This window comes from Rhododendron vialii, chromosome 4a (genome assembly GCF_030253575.1).
Source record: "Rhododendron vialii isolate Sample 1 chromosome 4a, ASM3025357v1".
Classification (NCBI taxonomy): Eukaryota; Viridiplantae; Streptophyta; class Magnoliopsida; order Ericales; family Ericaceae; genus Rhododendron; species Rhododendron vialii.
This window is the reverse complement of record NC_080560.1, coordinates 5,219,677-5,238,644: the sequence shown is the minus strand read 5'-3', so window position 1 is coordinate 5,238,644 and position 18,968 is coordinate 5,219,677. Positions and strand designations below refer to the sequence as shown.

General features: G+C 40.4%; 1 protein-coding gene and 1 long non-coding RNA gene across 3 annotated transcripts; one reads left to right on the top strand and one right to left on the bottom strand.

Annotated features, from left to right (window-relative positions):
• Positions 1-3,052: 3,052 nt before the first annotated feature.
• Positions 3,053-9,061, bottom strand: LOC131322483 (uncharacterized). The gene is made up of 3 exons (XR_009198853.1): positions 8,805-9,061; positions 8,159-8,707; positions 3,053-3,243 (listed from the first exon to the last, which is right to left on the bottom strand). It is a non-coding gene; the product is annotated as an uncharacterized LOC131322483 (long non-coding RNA).
• A 225-nt stretch (positions 9,062-9,286) lies between these two features.
• Positions 9,287-12,380, top strand: LOC131322482 (uncharacterized). 2 transcript variants are annotated; one of them, XM_058353815.1, is made up of 4 exons: positions 9,287-9,654; positions 9,820-9,860; positions 11,892-11,986; positions 12,287-12,380. In XM_058353815.1, the coding sequence occupies exons 1-4, from the start codon at positions 9,424-9,426 to the stop codon at positions 12,319-12,321; spliced, it is 402 nt and encodes a 133-aa protein (XP_058209798.1). In that variant the 5' UTR covers positions 9,287-9,423; the 3' UTR covers positions 12,322-12,380. The 2 variants fall into 2 exon arrangements, with proteins under 2 accessions (XP_058209798.1, XP_058209799.1); XM_058353816.1 differs by lacking the exon at positions 12,287-12,380 and adding an exon at positions 10,958-11,001 and having other exon boundaries at positions 11,892-12,088.
• Positions 12,381-18,968: the final 6,588 nt, after the last annotated feature.

The following is an 18,968-nucleotide window of genomic DNA, read 5'->3' as shown; positions in this document are numbered from 1 at the left end:
CTTAAGCTATTCTTTTTCTAGAGACTTCTTTCAGATTCTACACAAACGAATATTGGGCATTGGACCACAAAATGCAGGGCCCAACATTTGCATAAGGTTCATTCGTTGAACCTTGCGAAAGCCCAACCCATGTATAATCCAAGCCTCCTGACTCACCCCTAATCTTTTTTAAAGCAGGCCTTTCAGAAGCAGGCCATTAACTGATTTGGACCTACTGAGAAAGATGAGCTAAACAGGGATAGACGCACTACTTCTCGGCCTAAAATGACCTTTGTTGAGTTTCGTTGGTTTTTATTGCAAAGGCTCAGGCCTCATCACACTTCTCCCCGAATATTGGCCAATCTCTATATGAAGAACGGGCAAATAATTGCTTCGGGCTCGAACTAGTGCCTCTTTTAATCCCAACATTGTCCTTAACTATTTTCGACGGCGTTGAAACACCATTTCTTATTTTTGGCCAAAATTGGGTGTAAACATTGCCCCCTCATGCCTAAATCCTACCATAGGATTGAGGCATGTGTCTATCCAATTTGGGTCGAGTTTATATAGACCAGGCCCCAACATATTTTATTTCCCTAATCTTCAAACAAACGGCGTCGTCACTGCAGAGGATGAAAATTGTCCTTCTGAGGGGTCTTCGATTTTTTTGGGGCTTTCTATTTGCAACCACAAATTTCCTAAGCCTAGCCTCTTCTAAATCTAACCCACAAATCTTATAACAATATTCTAAATGCAGCCTAACAAATATCCCTAAACTTTCAAAAATACCCCTCCCACCCCAACAGTCATCTTCCTCTTCCCCTTTCTCCTCCTCCTCCTTCTCCCCTTCTCTCTCTCCTCTACTGTTAAGCACCAACACCACCACCACCCCCCACACCACCATCACCGCCCTTTTCCCCTTCTATCTCCCTATTGTCAATTTCTCCCTCTTCTATCTCCCTATTGTAGGTATTTTGAAGAATATATTAAAATACATTCCAAGTCATGGCTAGAGGTATAAGAATTGGGTCTTAAAAATGTTCCAACTGTACACGTGATTGTGAAGGCGTAATTGATAGCAGAGGAATAGAAGTTGTACATTTTTTTATGGTGGGCCCAAAAGGGCTACTTTTCAGTACATGTTATTTTGACTTTAGTCTTGGACTAAGTAAAAGAATTAGACCTAATGGAGTAATGGGCATGGCCCACAACTCTACTGAGGAGGAAAATAGGTTATAAAGGAAGGAAAATTCTAAAATCAGTCCAATGGACTGACAATAGTAAGTGTATAAATGTGTATTAAATGGCGTAAAAAGTGCACAAAAATACGTGTTTTCCTTGTCCTTTAGTGTATTTATCGTCAACCCAGTAGGCTGACAATAACAAGACCAAAAAAGGAAAGAAATGGAAGCTGTGCAGAAATCATCATTATTCCCACGTATGAAACAGAAAAAAAAAAAAAGAAAGGCGAAACAAGGAACGAAGAATGGGGCGACGGCGAGAGTTCCGAAGAAAAAATACTTTTGCTTTTTCTGACTTACATTTTTTATTCAGAGTTTATTTTTCTCTTCAAGTTCTTGAAATTTTGTTCAATTACTCGCCAACTCGTTTTAACTTTTGTTCTTAATTAAAGTTGTTCGTTAATTTAAAAAAAAATGCTTGACCGATTCCTAGACGTAAAATAATGGGTTGCCCCAAGCGTAGGGCTGAGACTAACGTAGCACAATATCCGGTAAGTTCAGAGTCGAATCCACAGAGACAGTGATGTGTACTGACTAAAAATTCGGGTTGTTATTTAAACGGACTCTTAGGTAGCCGCCCCTTGTCGATTTGATTGAGATTAACTAAAACTTAAGGAAACAACTATTCTTTTCAAATAATTAAAATGAGGTACGGTCGTAGGATTCATAGCACTCGTAACCAGACCGTGTTAACCTGCTCCATTCAATGTTCTTAAAAACGTTCAACTTTGGATTGAAAAAAATACCCCGCAAAATGCGAGACCCTATGGTTGCCGTTTACCCTTGCGAAACAGAGAATGAGTTTTGGACACCAATTCTCCCGTTCATATGGGCTCTGACAATGCCCGGGTTCGTCTGCGGGAAGTATTTTACCAATCTAAAAATGTCTTTTTAATTGTTTGAAAATAGGAGCAGTGTCCGGACTGGTCACGGTGTGCTAATCACCCTGCGACCCTACCTATACGACTACTCACTCATTATTAAGCAAGAAACAAAAGAAACTCTAACTTGAAACATGCTTCTATCGAGCGAGATGAAAAATAACCAGAAAAATATCAACTAATCAAATACCAGCGAATAACTTTTATTAAAAACTTAAATTAAAATCAATTACCGGAGTGCAAGTAATTGAACAAAGCTTAAAAACCTGAGAGGAAGAAGACTCTCGCGGACAAAAGTCTCGACAGCCCTCTCTTATTCGCTATGCGTGCTCCTGTTTCGTCCGTCAGAGATCCCCGTCATGCGTGAGTACTGATGCCCTTTTATAAGTCGCTGATTGTCCACATAAAAGAAACCTATTTTCTTTTCTTTTTTATTTACTTCCAGCCGACTCCCTTTTTTCCCTTCTTGGCCCACCATTTAGTCAAACCAATTTTTAACAAATGGGCCCATTTAATACATACTGGTATAGGAGCACGTGCAATGCACGTGGGAGGCACATGTGACGAAAAGCAATTGCAACTTATCATGTCTAAAAATTTGAACTATCTTTCCACAAAACAATATCAAAATTGCGTTGTCAGAGCTAAAATGACTCATGTACCAAAGCATTTAGAAGTTTAACTTAAGAAGAATACGTTTTATTGCCGACGATATCTTAAGCAGAACCAAGATATGGTCCAAGAATACATTTTATTCCATGTCAAATCCAAATGGCAGTTACAAGTACATATTTGAAATAGTACATATTTGAAATGGGCTCAGCCTGTTGGGTCTAAATCAATTTCCCCCGTGTGGTTAGGAGAAGAGGGTCTTAGATGGTTAAGCCGGTGTACCCAAGCCTATATTATCTTTGTACTTTGTGTTATGAGTTGCTGATAAAAAAAAATTACATATTTGAAATGATCATTGGGCACCCCACTTTCTACATCCATGGAGTCCATAAACCTAGATTCGATGACAGAACTCTTCTATTTTTTCGGTCCAAACAACAAAATGCAGTAGCATTGTAATTTTGCAATTTCCACTCCAATTATTTTCTCCGTGCAATTCTTCCCCACGTGAAGATCTCCAGAAAAATTTCCTTCAAAAAACAAGCACCTCATTAAGGGGCTATTTGATAAAACTGAAAACTGAATTGAAAGCTGAAAAATTAAGTACTGAAAGCTGAATGCTGAAATTTTTAAGCTGAAAAGCTGTTTGACAAATATATTAAACACTGAATTAAAAAAATGATGAATTAATTTTGTTCAAATTATCTCTTAATTTACTAACAGTCACAATATACTTATGGTAATGGTGGAGGAGTGGTGGAGGTGGTGGAATGGTGGTGGTGAAGTGGTGGTGGAGTGGTGGAGGTGGAGGTGGTGGTGATGGTGGTGGATGTGGTGGAGGTGGTAGAGTGGTGGTGTAGTGCTGGTAGTGGCGGTGGTGGAGTGGTGTGGTATGGTGGAATGGTACATGGAGTGGTGGTGGTAGTGGTGTAGTGATGGTAGTGGTGGTGAGTAATTGAAATGACCCGCTCTAGAAGGATTAACATAATCAGTCTTAATGAAAACTTAATATCAACCTTAATGAAATTCATTTCATAAAGGCAAAACAAAGTCAACTAAGAATATTACAACCGGCTTCCAAAATAAAATTTACAAGAGAACTTTACAAGATGAGTTGCATCCACATAAGGTATGACAACTCTCCAAAAATTGATATCACAAAATGTATTATGCCAAAAGGACACCAAGTCGACCCTCGTCCTCGCTCCTACAGCCTGTCAGACCAGTAGTGGACCAAAACTCTACTTCAGTTAGCTGGAAGGATTGTGAGTGTTACTACTTCATTCAAGCAAAAAGCATAAAACAATTTACACGAGCAAACATGGATCGAGTAATGCTTCTAACCATATTTAGCAAGAAACAAGTTATTTTTCACAAACCATTAAATAAGCACAATATTTCAAGAAACCATAGGGTTGCTTCCCTCGCAACTAGGAGTTATGACGGTACCGTGACCCTGTAAACAGGGTACTTTCAACAATTTATACCCTGTTTGTGTACAACAAACAGACTATTTATACTCTTCTTGTGTACATCAAGAAGAAGACAATTCTAACCAACAATACAGCTATGGCATGCTCTTGAAATAAATCATGTTTCAAGCAACTTGATCCATATCACTACCGTCAAAATTTCCAACATTTGTAGAAAAATGATAAGTTTATTTTTAGCTAGCCACTTCAATGAAATAGCACACTCACCTTAGAGATTCAAAAGACAAAAGCGAAACGCCTCCTTCTCAACCTTGAGGTGGAGACTCCTCCCCCGATCCTAAAATATGAATGACACTACACTTAGTATATTTCATACTCCAACTCATAATAAAATGCAAGTAAAATGCATCAATAAATCTAGCATATGATCTTCTTTTTAATCTCCATCCCTAGTATGATACTGCATGAGACCAATGCAATAAAAATGATGGGTGATGTTCTTCAATGCTCAAAAGATGATTCAATGAGATTTGATACAAGAATTCCCAAGAATAAGGCTTAGACCATGACCAACATGTACTGTTCTGACCGTATCCAATACATAATCGTGAATTGAAGAAAGACACTTTAACCATTGAAAAGTAAACTTCTTCCTCTTCGAATCGACAGGTCATTCATAAAAAATGGAGTTCGGGTAACCTTACTACGGCCTCGCGACTATAACTTAACATAATATCAAAACTGGTGCAGAGACAGATTTTAGGTCAACTTCAACAGCAAATCTGTTATTGCTCAGGCATAACCAAAGCACATGGGTTGCACCGCTGGAAAGCTCTATAAGTCTAGTTTCTAGCAAAACAAGCGGAATGTGATTTCGAGTCTCGAGCTAGGAGATATGACTGTTTTCCCAACTTGCGTCAGTGCAGTCAGCAATACGAATTTCACAGCAGCAGTTCGGTGCGCGATTTTTAACTTTTTCCCCTCTTCGAAATAAATTCTGAAAAATTTACCCAACAAACTAGACATGCATATCCATCTCCAGTAAAAATTTCAGAAAATTACAAGGTCGGAAAGTCTGTGAGAAAAATTCGCTAAGAACAGAACAGATTCAGTCAAGTTCAAGCCCTAATTGACAGAATTGAGACATGTCCCAAAGATGGACGAATTTGCTAGGTTAAAATCCATTCTCTTATGAACCAATTAGGGTTTAAACTACAAGAATATCCAGGTATAAACATGTTTGATCAAAACCCAAAACATAGATTAAGTATAAAATAGGGTTTACCTTCAATTAGATTTTCCCCAATTCCTCCTCCTCTTCTTCTTCTTCTTCTACTTCTTCTTCCTCTCTCTCTCTCTCTCTCTCTCTCCCTACGTGATACAAAAGAAACGGTGGAGGGGGTGTGGAATAGTGTAGAATACGGTAGAAGCTAGATTTATTAGGGAAGAATTATCCCATGAGGTTGGGTGTATAGGTTTAAATGTGTCATAACTCATCTCCACCCTTCATTCCACCAACCAAGTCAAACACTTTTAATTAACTTAATTAAACTCTCAAACTTAATCATGTATCGCTAAACAATTTATGAATGAAATGTGAACGATAACCCAACACGTGTAACAATTAGCATGACCTATGCAACATAAAATTAAATGTCATATGCGATGCACGTGCATGCTCGGAACGGGTGTTACAGTAATGGTGGTGGAGTGGCGGTGGTGGTAGAGTGGTGGTGATGGTGGTAGAGTGGTGGAGGTGGTGAAGTGGTGGTAGGAGCAGTGGTGGTGGTGTAGTGATGGTAGTGGCGGCGGCAGTGGTAAAGTTGTGGAGTTGGTGGTGGTGATGTGGTGGTGGTGGAGTGGTAGTGGTGGTGGAGAGGTGGAGCTGGTGGTGGTGATGTGGTGGTGGAGGAGTTGTGGTGGTGGTGTAGTGGTGGAGTTGGTGGTGGTGGTGGTGTAGTGGTGGAGCTGGTGGTGGTGATGGAGGAGTGGTGGTGGGGGTGTAGTGGTGGAGGTGGTGGTAGTTGTGGTGGTGGTGGAGTGATGGAGCTGGCGGTGTTGGTGGGAGTGGTTGTGGTGGTAGTATGATGGTTGAATGTAAGTACACAAAAATTCAACCAAAATTAAGTAGCTCAAAGCTACTTAATTTTTTTCAACTTTTTACCCTATAGTTTAAGTGGTACTTAATTTGTTAAGCAATGTAAAATGTGATTATCAAACCTACTGAATCACTTATTACTTAATGGATTCAGTATTAAGTGCTGAATTTAGATTATCAAACAAGCCCTAAGAAATGAACTATCTACTACTCAACCATGTGTTTTACATGTTTTTAACATGGAAAATTCTAAAATTTGGGCTGACAATAGTAAGTGTATGAATATGTATGAAAGGGTGTATAATGTACACAAAAATACGTGTTTTCCTTATCTTCTAGTGTATTTATCGTCAGCCCACTGGGCTGACAATAGCAAAACCGTTTTAACATTACAGCATACGACAAATTGAAAGTATTCTACCAAAAGGCAAGAAAAACAATCTACAAAAATATGATACGGAAAGATGGAATGTGATATGTAGGCTCATAGCACCATTAAAGCCTTCAATAAAACACAATGGGTGTTGGGTGTGTTGCGCACCATGCAAGAACTCTTGTTAAGACGCTATTCTTTCAACATATACGGGAGATCAGTTAAATGGTAAGCCTTACCCTGTGGAGAAAAAAATGAAAAATTAAGTTCAAAGCTCATCCAGAATCTAATTCTCTACATTTGTTTGTAACCAAGTTCATGAGTAAATGTGCTAGTAAGAATAATGCACATAAATCTCAAGGCCACAGCATCCATTGAACTGCTTATTCCTCATTTTTTCTTCGCTACGTACAAAAATCATCCTCTTTGAATCTTGGAACAAGTAGTTTCAAGTCGTGTCGTATAATGAAGTAGACATAAGGCTTGATCAACCAACATCCAATTTCACTGGTGTTGTCGCCTATATCTACGTATGTCCAATTCAAGAATCTCTATTGGCATTATTAATATTTTTCTTTATTTTCTCAGCCTCTTTGGCATTCTTCATTAGTTTTTGAAAGAGGATATTTGAAAGCATGAGATAAAAGAGACATGGTTATCAAATACAAACCGTAAAGAACGATACATGCTATTCCCTCGTAACATGGTCTATAAGATACAGTACTTTTATTAATTATTATTAGGAGTTCATAATTTTTGGCAAGGTTTTCTAATCCATTCATTTGGTAAGTATAATGTAGGGATAAAATTTAATGATAAAATTTAACGTAGGGATACAAAATTATGTAGGTCCTAAGAATGACCTAAAACAAGAATAGGTTGCCGAAAAGCGTACATAGATAGTCTCTTGTATCAATACTCCAGAAAGCATCCTAGAGTCCTAGACAACAGATCTCAAAAGCCGAGATTGCAGGATATAAAATGTGTAACCTGAAGCATTGCAATGAGTTGAATACAAGAACTGCAAGGATTGTGTACTAATAGTCAATAAGATGTGGAGGTGACACATGAGAGATTATTCAGTGACATGGCCTTTCCCTCGTACATCTTGGTGTGAGGTCCATATACTTAGTCATGGATCTCACATCAATAAGTGGTGGTGAAGGAGCACAGGGCACCACATGGCATGGGTTGGCTAGGGGCATTGAATAATTTTTCCCTATCAGTTAGCCCTTTGCTAAATTCAAAAGGACAAGTACATCTTCACATGGATTGTCTATAGGAGATCTAGGGTGTACAGAACAATTTTGGAGATGAAGGGAAACTATTCTTTTAATGACAATACGCCAAATCAGTGGGAAAATGGTTTCGAAGAATGCAAAACCCAAAGACAACTTACACCACTTTTGAAAAATTAAAGATTATAGAAAAGGCTTTGTACCTTGTACATGTGAAATTGGTTTCTGTCACATCTCTCTAATTCACAAAGCATTGACAAAGTTTAGAAAATAAAACAATGTGCTTGATATACGAAGTATGACCTGTATTCGAGAAGAGAACTCATAGTCTCTGTGGTCCCGAGCAATAACTCCATCTCTAAATGTTACCCTCCACCAATTTCTGAACCTCTATCTTCAGACATTCATCATCCATCAAGGCAAACTATTTCAGGAAACTAAAACATTAGTGAGTGAACTAATTATTTGTTGGATTCCATCCGATGACGTTGCGTCTATAAAAGCCCGTAAAAGAATGTATTTGAGAGAGCATACCTTCATGTTACCAGGATTGCATGATGATTAATGTCTGCCCTTAATTTGAAGAAATAAATTGTTACGCATGAAGCTAGGAGGAATCCAATGATTGAGAGAGTGGGAGAGAGAAAGGGAGAGAGGAGATGGGGATGCGGAAGGGGGCTTTCCTTTTTCCTTGTTGTTAGCAATGTTTGCATGGGAGTATATCAGTTTAGATGTCGTCGTGCCGATTAGATACGAAAGATGCATCGTTTCCAGTTGCCAGGGAAAAGCCTCCATGCTCCATTTGGAAATGATAATGTGGTTGGGAAAGATGGACTTCCCGCAGTCGTTGTCCTATGAATGGCATATTCACAAATAAAGGGTAGGGCATTTGTGGAAAGTATATACTATTAAGGTGTTTCAATCAATTAACTCGTTCTAAAGTACTAACCGATCATTTCAGAATCCATTAGGTTGTCCTCCAGAGGGAAATGTGGTGATGGATTTTGTGTTTGCCCATCTGAGAGTTCACAACCATGATTTGTGTTTGGAGAAGTATAATGTGCATTGCGTTTCCTCTTTCTATTTTGCATTGTCTTCTGAATATATTCTGCTCTTTGTGTTGGTATAAACCTAGCATATCTCTTCCTTTGACGAATGTGGCGCCAACTGATTTCATCTTGGCCAAGGCAATCCAAACCTTGTGTCTCGTCCATTTCTTTATCCTACCTCTCTTAAAGAAGATCCAGTTTGGTCTGATTTTTGCTTGCCATTTTTGATTCAATTTGGACAATTATAGCCCTCAATTGTTCAGCTGTTGTTCTTTGTCAGTTGGGCAAAATGGTCATTTGGCTTCCTCCACTAACTCAGTTACGTGGCGTGATGGGGCTTTCGCCGCTTACTCACCCGACTTTCCCCTCCTCTCTATCACAGACCTAACTGGAGAATTCTCTCTCTCTCTCTAGATCAGTCGATCAAGCGGCGCCCCGCTCCGATCACCTCCCTCTCTCCCAATGAAGAGAATATCTTCGTAGTCTCCCTCTCCCTCTCCCTCCTGAGATCCTTCGACTATGAAGCCAACCGTAACCAAATCCGAAAATCAAAGATTTCCCGTCACCGAAAGCGAAATCTCGTGGGCCGGAACCAAGGCCCAGATCAGGCTGCTTCGATTTCGAGATTTCAGGCCAAAAAACTCTGTCATGGTACAGGGTAAGATCCCGGAGCCAAGCGAGGAGCTGAGGCCGCCCTTGACGAATATGGTTCAGGGTCCCACGGATCTGTTGGGTCTCGACCCGGACAAGGTCCAGAAGCATTTTCATCTCTTCTTTCTTCTCCATTCGTGTTGCATGTATACTATTTTTAGTTGGTGATGTTTTCCCCCTTTCTAATTTTTGTTGCATATTCGCTTTTGTGGCTTTATTCTGAAATCGTGTAGTATTCCTTTTCATTTGTTGTTTTTGTGACAGGTTTTGAGGAATTTTGTTGTCTGGACTGGTTGGTTGATTTGGTGAGTGCGGTATTAGAAAGTGAGTAGTAAGGAGTAATATAGTCTTGTTTGTTTGCGTGTTCAACAACTATTAATATGATAATCCATTGTGCAGTATTAGAAAGTGAGAAGTAAGGAGTAATATAGTCTTGTTTGTTTGCGTGTTCAACAACTATTAATGTAATAATCCATATGGGGAACGAGCAGACATCGAATATTTCTTATTATGGTGGAATTCGTCATCGACATGTCCATCAATTTTTTCTAGATCTTTATTCTTGTCATCATTCTATGAGTGGACATTCTATGAAATATTATATGATTTTCAGCCATGGGTATCAATCTGTATGCCATTTCATTATTTAGGTATATGTTACACTTAAAACATAAAATTTTATGGATAGATATTTGGATTTGAAATACAGACACAGAATTCCCAATATGTTAGAAACAAAATGGATCCCTTTTGTGCTAATAACCTGGTAGGGTCATTACTTTGTGTTTAGATAGTATAGCTATATAAGTGAGCAGTTCCAAAGAGTTATGATGTCTTGGCAATAGTTTGGTTATCGTGGGAGGCCTCCACCTTTGGAAGCCTAAATGATTGTTTAATTTTAAGAAACTATTTGGGTCTGAAATAGAAGGATAGAAGTTCCCATGTTAGTGCCCTTTGAGTACTTCAGTTTTCAATCAAATTGCTCAACTGTGATTTTTCATGTTATGGCAATACTGTGAAGAGCCGAAGATGTACTTTTGAGCAGGTTACTATTCAACGTGCTTGTGTTACCATACTTAGTACTCCTTGGTTGTTTTATTAGTAGTTTAAGATCTCCTTTTGGTTTGTTCATGAATAGGGTGGAATACGTTGAGTTTGATCTAAGGGTTAGAATTTATTTCCCTTCTGCGCAAAGTCTATAGAAAGCATTAAATATATGCTCCCTCCCTACGGAAGATAGTATAGTTGCTTTGGGTCTTTTCTCTTTCTCTTCTTGCTCCTCTTTATACTTCTTCATATACATCTTATTCTTACAATCTTGCTTTTATTCTTCTCTTTTATACCTTCTGTCATTGTTGTAACATCTAATTTTGATTTTTCCATCAATTAACTTTATTTGCAGGTCAAGGATTCGATAGAAAACCTACAGGATTACACCAATTTCTGGTGAGCAATGTCTGGCTTTCTATTTGTTGAATCTTTGAATGTTTGGTTCCTTTAAAACAACTAAGGTACATTACACTTTTTGTAACTCTTATTGTTCAAAGGTGTTTTTTGCACATTTGTGATGTTTGGACTACTATTGGATTAAAAGAATCAAACACTACCCTCCACACGAAATGTGTAGGCCTACTCATCATCCATCTTAATCATTTTCCTTGCCGTGTGGTTCAACTTGATGACAGGAGATAGATAGACTGCTTGTGCAAGTTGAATACTTATATTCTCTTCATGTTCCGGCTCAAATCTAATGAGATAAGACTCATGTTCAACTTGGACCGGCTTCCATGTCTTTTATTGTATTCTTCTTCTAGGCCCTTTAAGAAAGAGGTGTGTTTGATTTGCTTTGTCTAGTTTTAGATCCATGCATCAAATTTGATTTTGAAATCTGCTTTGGCCTGTGTGTATGATTGATGTTTCATGCATTATTGAGCTCTAAAAGTTTTAATCATAGTAAGAGGCCACTGTCCTCTTTTTTTCCGCCGGAGTGCAAGCGGTTTAATCATTCCATAATTTGGTATGGGACTTTCGGATGGAAGTCGTGTTTAGTTGATTTAGATTATGACTTGCATTGAGGCATTCGAGTTTGAACCTAAATTCAGGGCCACTTAGGGACACCATTAATTGCGCACTTAGAATGGTAGTCCTATTCATGATGTATTGCATCAATTGGGATATGATTCTTTATCCGTTGGCTTGCTTTAGCTTTCTCTCCTGAAATGAATTTTTTGCTCTTTCTTGAACTGCTATTTCTTTTTGTTGTAACAGTTTTTCTTTCGGTTGGATGATTCATTTGAAATTAACTTCCCCATTACAAATTAACTTTCCCATTACAGGTTACGAGCTTTAGGCCAACCTTACCTTGCTTTCAATCCTGGCCTTGTGAGAGATACCTTGGCATATCATGGTTGCGCTGAACTTTTTCAGGTTAGTTTCCCAATTTTCTCCTTGTTTTGTTGGGTATTTGATTATGAGCTTGCTGGTTCAATACGAAACTTATTTCCAAGACCAAGATTAGCTGTTAGAGCATATAGACCATCTTGATGTGAACACTTGAAGGAAAGTTGTTCCTCTATCCTGAGCACTCCGCAATTGGCAGCAACCATTGCAATAAGGCTTTCCTAGATGGCAGCGATCGACTTCAACAGTAGATATGTGAAGCATCTACAGTGAAATTTTCCTTTGGACCCCTCTTCAGTTGCTCAAGAGAAGATTTTTTTTTTGCTGGAAGCTTGCCTGCGGTTCAGAGACATTTTCCAGTTCTGATCAGCTTAGTCAGAGTTGTAGTTTTAAGGTTCACTCATTGGTTGTCTTAAAATACGAAGGTCTCGTTAGCAGTTTATATTATCCAACACTATTCAATTATTCAACTGGCATGACGGACGTGCTTTGCACGTCGCGATGTACCTAGTTAATTAACAAAGAACAAGAACGGGAAAAATCAAATGCCATGCCATCATCTATGGAGTACTAAATGACAAGGGATCAAATGTTGTTTTTTCTAAAATTAATTGGAAAGGAAAAACTAATACCGCAACATCTCCGTAGCGTAAACTCATAGTCGGTAATATTTTTGCGATGGTTCGTGCAAAGGTAGAAGTTCGAAACAAACTTATTTTTTTGTATCTTTGACTTAATTTTCTCACTTCTGAGTTAGAAGTTTTCGACATATAATCAGCCGTATGTGATAGAAATTCAATGGACAGTGTTTTAAACATATGATGCAGAGTAGTGTATTTTTATGCGAGTTGTAGTCTTCTAAAGACCCGCTTTGTTTTCAACTATTTCTTCCCTTTTTGCTGTTTTAAGGAGTCATTGGAGGGGAAGTGCTATTCACAAATGGGCCGTTTGGGGCTGTGCTTTGCGGAAAGGGGTTTTTATTTATTTATTTATATGCTTCAAGTAAAGTCTTAGTGTATCCTTTCACCTTACTTTAACCATAGCATCCCATCTTTGACTGTTATTGTTAAATTGCTCCTGTTATGTCGACATCTTCCTCTTGTCCTCACCAAACCATATAAAAACCAAAAGAGCTCAAAGGCATATCTTGGCAAACTATTGGTGTGCAAATTTTTGCTCTACAGAGAGTCGGAGCCAATTTAACTATTAAGCCAACCATATCTTAAGCAGAACCAAGAAACATGAGTTCTGACTTCTAACTGAAAATAGGCTACAAAATCTTCCAAAACAAATAAAAACACAAGTAGCCACAGGCCAATATAAATCAAAGGCAGGGAGGGAAGTTGAATACATGCCTTACCAAGAACTCAAAGGTACATTTTGTCAAACAGTTTGTGTGCGGGATTATGGTCTACAAAGGTGTCGACATTGGTGGACGGAGTCTTTGGAAGGGAAAGTGTTTGCAATCAAGGGCAGGGAGGTAAGTTTAATGCATGACTTACCTGTCTTGGCCTTTTGTTGAAATGCACTTGAGTTCGTTTTTGTATGTTGTTGTAGTTGGAGCCTTGGTTGTCAGTTGGCTGAGTTAAGCGGTTGAGGAGAACACTCTGATGGAGGGAGACTGTAAAGCTTTTTTGGGAGGCCAAGGGAGGCGGTTGTTGTTTTGTATATATTCGTTTTTTGTGTTGCACTGTATCGGTTGGGAAGAGGTGTGGGGTGATTCGTTGGAGTGTTGCACTATTTTGTTTCAGTGGGAGAAGAGGTGTGGGGTGGGGCAGAGATTAATTGCAAGTGTAAAGGGCATTTTTGGGAGGAAAAGAGTAGAAAACACCTTCATACATTTAAAAGTAGTATAGATAAGTCCAATTCTTTATTTTCACTGAACCAATCCTCCGCCAATTTGACTTGCAAATCATTACTCGAATTGTAGCCCACACCTTCCACTTGATTGAATTCAAACTGTCCAACTTCGAACACCGTTTAATATTTCAACTTTGCATATTTTTGTATCAAAGTCTCCAAATACCTACAACAAAACAATTAAGCATTAAATTTCGAGTAACAATATTAAAGAGACTTAGCAAAGATAAATTATAGGGCGCTTATGTAAACATTTACTCGCCTATCATGCCACACCACGACCAACGGTCCATCGCCCACCATCACCACCCTTCTCCCCATTCTTTCCTCTACTGCAACCTAACTATCACGCGTTTCTTCGCCGACGAACTCAGTCCCATCGCGCATTAGCAAATTGCGTGATGTTTAATCGCGTATTTCGTGAATGCATTTTGCGGAGCATGACGCATTCGGAATTTGCGTTTTTTGCATTTTTAACAGTCAAAATCTGTGTTTTTGACCCCCAAAAAAAATACATGATGCATCTTCAATATGCGTTATGAAGTGTTTGAGTATTAGAATCTGAAATTTGTAAACATTTTTAAGTTTTAAAATCTGAAATTGTCTAAATTTTTCAGAAATGTGTATCCGACTATGTCGAGAATTTTTTTTAAAAAATTTCAGTTACACACTGGTAATGGTGGTGGGTGTGGTGTTGGGTGGTAGTGGTGGTGTGTTCACCCGAGTTCTGTGGCGGCGATAGAGGAGGACGATGAGCCCTAAAGCAGCAGAAGGTGGGTATGAATCCGACTTTAGCAAAACGTCTTGTCAGAAAGCAGCACTAAACCCGTTCTTCCCCTTAACCCAATTGCCTCGGCACACTATTTGCAGCCCAAACTCGATGAAATTGCTCATGAATTTCCTTAGGCAACTGGAGCCTCTCGTTGTCTTCAAAAGCCAGCTACAACTACTGCTAAAGATGCAAACACCACAACTAAGGCTCAAAGTGATAAACAACAGGAGGGAAGCAGGCCAAATTGATCTGTCCATAGTAGGTGGTGGTGGTGCGGCAATGACTGGTGGTGGTGCGGCGGTTATGGAGGTGGTGGTGGGGGGGGGGGGGGTTGCTGGTGTATGCAGTGGAGGAGATTGGTAGGTGGGAGGTAGGTTGGGGAAGAAGAATGAAGAGGAAGATGACCTAAAACATCGTTTCATTGGGGGTATTTTTGTCCATTTTTTTAAGGGCATTTTTGTCTGAAAGTGATTAATTTTAGAACAGGCTACGTATAGAAAATTTGTGGTTGCAAATAGTCGGCCCCGTTTTTCTTTTCCAAGGTCATGCGCCACGTGCCTTTTAAGGGGCAGTTGTCGCTTGGGAGCTTGATCCCTTGAGAGAGTAAAAACCCTTCACTGATGATGTCACCAAAACTATGATTACCCTCACATGGCCAGTAACCCACCTCAAGCGAAACGAAGAGGTGGAGGGCAATTGGGATTAACTCCCCATTAACCTTCCACTAACCTTTCTTAGCTCCACTTCCTAATTAACTCCCCACGTTTTCCTCCCCTTACGCAGCCGCTTCTCATCCTCTTTCCATAAAGCCAGTTCCCTCGGTTCAACGTGCTTCACCTCCTTCTTCAGGATTGTTCGAAAAAACCTTAATAACTCTCGGTCAATCTCCTTTCGTGGCTCCTCCAAGAAAGAAACAACCCAAGGCTTTGAGCTTAGCAGTAGAGATAAAGCAGATTCTCGAAGAAGAAGTCTCATCCATTCTAATGGAGGTCCTGATCCCTCAACCGCTCGCGAAGTCAAACATGGCGCTTGGGCCAGCATTCGCCGGTGAGTTTCCTGCCTCACTCTCTGCATAATTTCCTCTTTACGAGGGGAACCTCCCCTTCGCTTCGATCAAGCCTGATTGTTCAAATACTACAAACCCAGCCCAAATCTTTTATGGTCGCGACCTGATACCGAGTACGTCGCCTGGCTAGATAGGGTCGCCAAGGCAAAGGGGAATGTGTGGAAATCTTCCGGTATCCACGACATCATAATGCTTAGTAGGGTTTCCATTCCTGTGGATAAATCCCTTTTTTACATTGCAGCCCAATTTTGGTCTCCCTCCACCAATAGCTTCCATTTTAAAGTTAGTATGATTGGGCCAACTATGTAAGACATCTGCTTCCTTACTAGCCTTCGCACCCACTAGGTAGAGGCCAACTGCTTCCTTAGCCAAAAACCCCCATCTTCAGTTACCCTTAAAAAAAAACTCACTTATGCGAACTTCGTGGCTCACTATCATGGAGGGGGAGAAGTAACTGAGATAGAACACGTTGCTTTTCTTATTTACTAGCTTAACAAGTTCATATTCTGCGTGTCCTCTGGTAAAATTACCAAGGATTTTACAAATCTGGCCAAAGCCCTGGCTTCTTCTTCATAAAATGGATCTTCATAAACAAGCCTTCTGACTTGCTTACATGGTTCTCCTGGGTTGACCTTAGGCCTTGGAGAACTTTTACGCATGCCCCTTATATTGAAGGATACCATATTGGTGCTCAAGCCTAATGGAAAAGGATTTGCGTCTACTCCCATGGCCTTTTTGTCCTTGGGCTCGAACTTGAACTCATTACGCTCGATTTTGTCCTGGATATCATTTCGGAATACTACGCAATTGTTGGTAGCGTGACTCCATGAGTTGTAATATTTGCAATATTCTCTACCCTTCACTTCTTCCGGCGAAGGGAACGTATAGCCTAGGTAGAGTTTTACGAGCTTGTTGGCCATAAGCTAATCGAATATCACCTTTGCCTTGGTGATATTGAACGTGTAAGCCCGGTTTGATTTGCCCGATGATGATGCAAAGTCTGGCTTCTCCAATCTGCCAGTCCTTAAGAAATAGAGCTTCTTGTTGATTAATTCTATGACGGCCACCTCAGCCTCATAATCGGGCTCTATGGTGGACACCTCATAATTTGGGTCCCTATAATAGGTTCCTTTTGAGGCAGTCATACGGTCTTGCTCCTGCCTTAAGATATGCTCATATCCTGCCGCCTTGTACAATAACTCGAAGAGATCCCTGAACTCTGCATCGTAGAACTTTTTCTTTAGCTTAAAGCTCAGGCAGTTCAGGGCCAAACGCACATATTCCCTTTCTGGTAGGGAGATCTTGCACTTAAACCTGGCCTTCTTGAATCTGGCCAAGTAAGTCTCCACTCCTTCATAAGGCAGCAGTAGAGGCCTGAAAGGTCTGCCATCGGGACCTCTGGCTCCACCCTGTAGAACTGTTGATGAAAGGTCTCTTCCATTTGTCACCATGTCTAGATGGAGTTAGAAGGCAAGTTGATGTACCAGGTGAAGGCGGCGACAGTCAAGGAGTTGGGAAACAGCCTTAACTTCCACTCATCCCTAATGCCAGCCTCCCTACACTGGACTTGGAATCGAGCCACGTGCTACACGGTTGATTCTTTGGCGTCTTCACCAGAAAAGGTATGGAATTCAAGCACTCGGAAGCCCTTCGGGAACTGCAACCGATCAACCTCATCTGAGTGGGGCTTGGTATACATAAGCCTTCCCATTGGCCTAAACTCTGGTCCTAGCTGCTCTTGAAGCAATGTTATGATATGTTCTCTACCGGGGGCGTGCTCTAGGGGAGGCGACCTGACCAGCCCAACGTGGTCTGGCTGCTGCCGGCCTTGCCATGCCCCCCGAGCATCTTTCTGCATGAACCCCGTATTTGCTGTCATGTGGGGATTATGGCTGGCCTCCCATCGGGGGAGGTCCACCACCCTAGTTTCCAAAAGTGGGTCGAAGGGTGGAGCTACCACCTAACATGAAGCGTCTCTCTAGGTTCTCAACAAGCCTTGGAGGGTTTTGGCCTGTTGGGTCTTGAGCTTAAGGGTGAACTCCACTGTGGACTTGAATTAGACGAACTCCATTGGCATTCCAACGGAGTTTGGATACAAGGATCGTGATAAAAACTTAAACTACTTTGGAATAAGTACAAGCATTGTTTACAAGAAATGAAAATGTGATTGCATAAGCCGTGGGCTCTTGAGGTCGTGGACCTTTCGCAAGGCCTTCTGTCTTGGTATTTATAGGCATCCACTTCTGGACCTGGGCAGCTTTGAGCAGCTTCAATATCCTCCAATGAATGTGCGCCAACTCCCTTATTCTTGCATTTTTATCCAAGATCTATGTTTATATCTTTGCCTGATTGCAAAAATGAAGATATTGGGGGCTTCCAAGACTGAAGATCAAGGCCTTTCTGCAAACTAGCAGACCCCTCAACTATTTTTCTATTCCCCCTTAGCTATTTTTCTATTCCCGAGACGCTTTAAAGACTCTAGATTAGTCCATTAAGGAAGCAGCTTCGACACAAAAGGAATTTTTGGGACTTGTTCTGTCCTTCTTTGTGCAACAATCTGAACAAGGCCAAGGTAATCTGCTTGTGAGCAGCTTTCCTTTTGCCGGCCATGAGTTGAAGGCCGACCTTGGAACTTGTGGCATGGGACCCACTTCCTCTCTTAGCAAGCTTCTCCTTAAGCCTTAAGCTATTCTTTTTCTAGAGACTTCTTTCAGATTCGACACAAACGAATACTGGGCCTTGGGCCATAAAACGTTGGGCCCAACATTTTCATAAGGTTCGTTCATTGAACCTTGCAAAAGCCCAACCCATGTAGAATCCAAGCCTCCTGACTCGCCCCTAATCTTTTTTAAAGCAGGCCTTTTAAAAGCAGACCTTTTAGAAGCAGGCCTTTCAGAAGCAGGCCTTTCAGAAACAGGCCATTAACTGATTTGGACCTACTGAGAAAGATGAGCTAAACAGGGTTGGACGCACTACTTCTCGGCCTAAAACGACCTTTGCTGAGTTTCGTTGGTTTTTATTGCAAAGGCTCAGGCCTCATCACACTTCTCCCCGAATATTAGCCATGAATCTGGGCCAAGCTCTATATGAAGAACGGGCAAATAATTACGTCAGGCTTGAACTAATGCCTCTTTTAATCCCAACATTGGCCTTAACTACTTTTAACAGCGTTGAAACACCATTTCTTATTTTTGGCCAAAATTAGGTGTAAACAAGGTCATTATATATGGTGTCAGATTCTGGAAAAAAAAATATTGGGTGGTCTTATAGCACCGCCACTTGGTTGTCGTACACCTCTCAACATCTCTCGTGGTA

Bases quoted from the DNA above. Each gene is read 5' to 3' on its own strand.
- LOC131322482 (XM_058353815.1), top strand. From the start codon at position 9,424: ATGAAGCCAACCGTAACCAAATCCGAAAATCAAAGATTTCCCGTCACC. The intron at 9,655-9,819 runs GTCCAGAAGCAT...TTTTTGTGACAG, and splicing joins TGGGTCTCGACCCGGACAAG to GTTTTGAGGAATTTTGTTGT. The intron at 9,861-11,891 runs GTGAGTGCGGTA...TTCCCATTACAG, and splicing joins TGGACTGGTTGGTTGATTTG to GTTACGAGCTTTAGGCCAAC.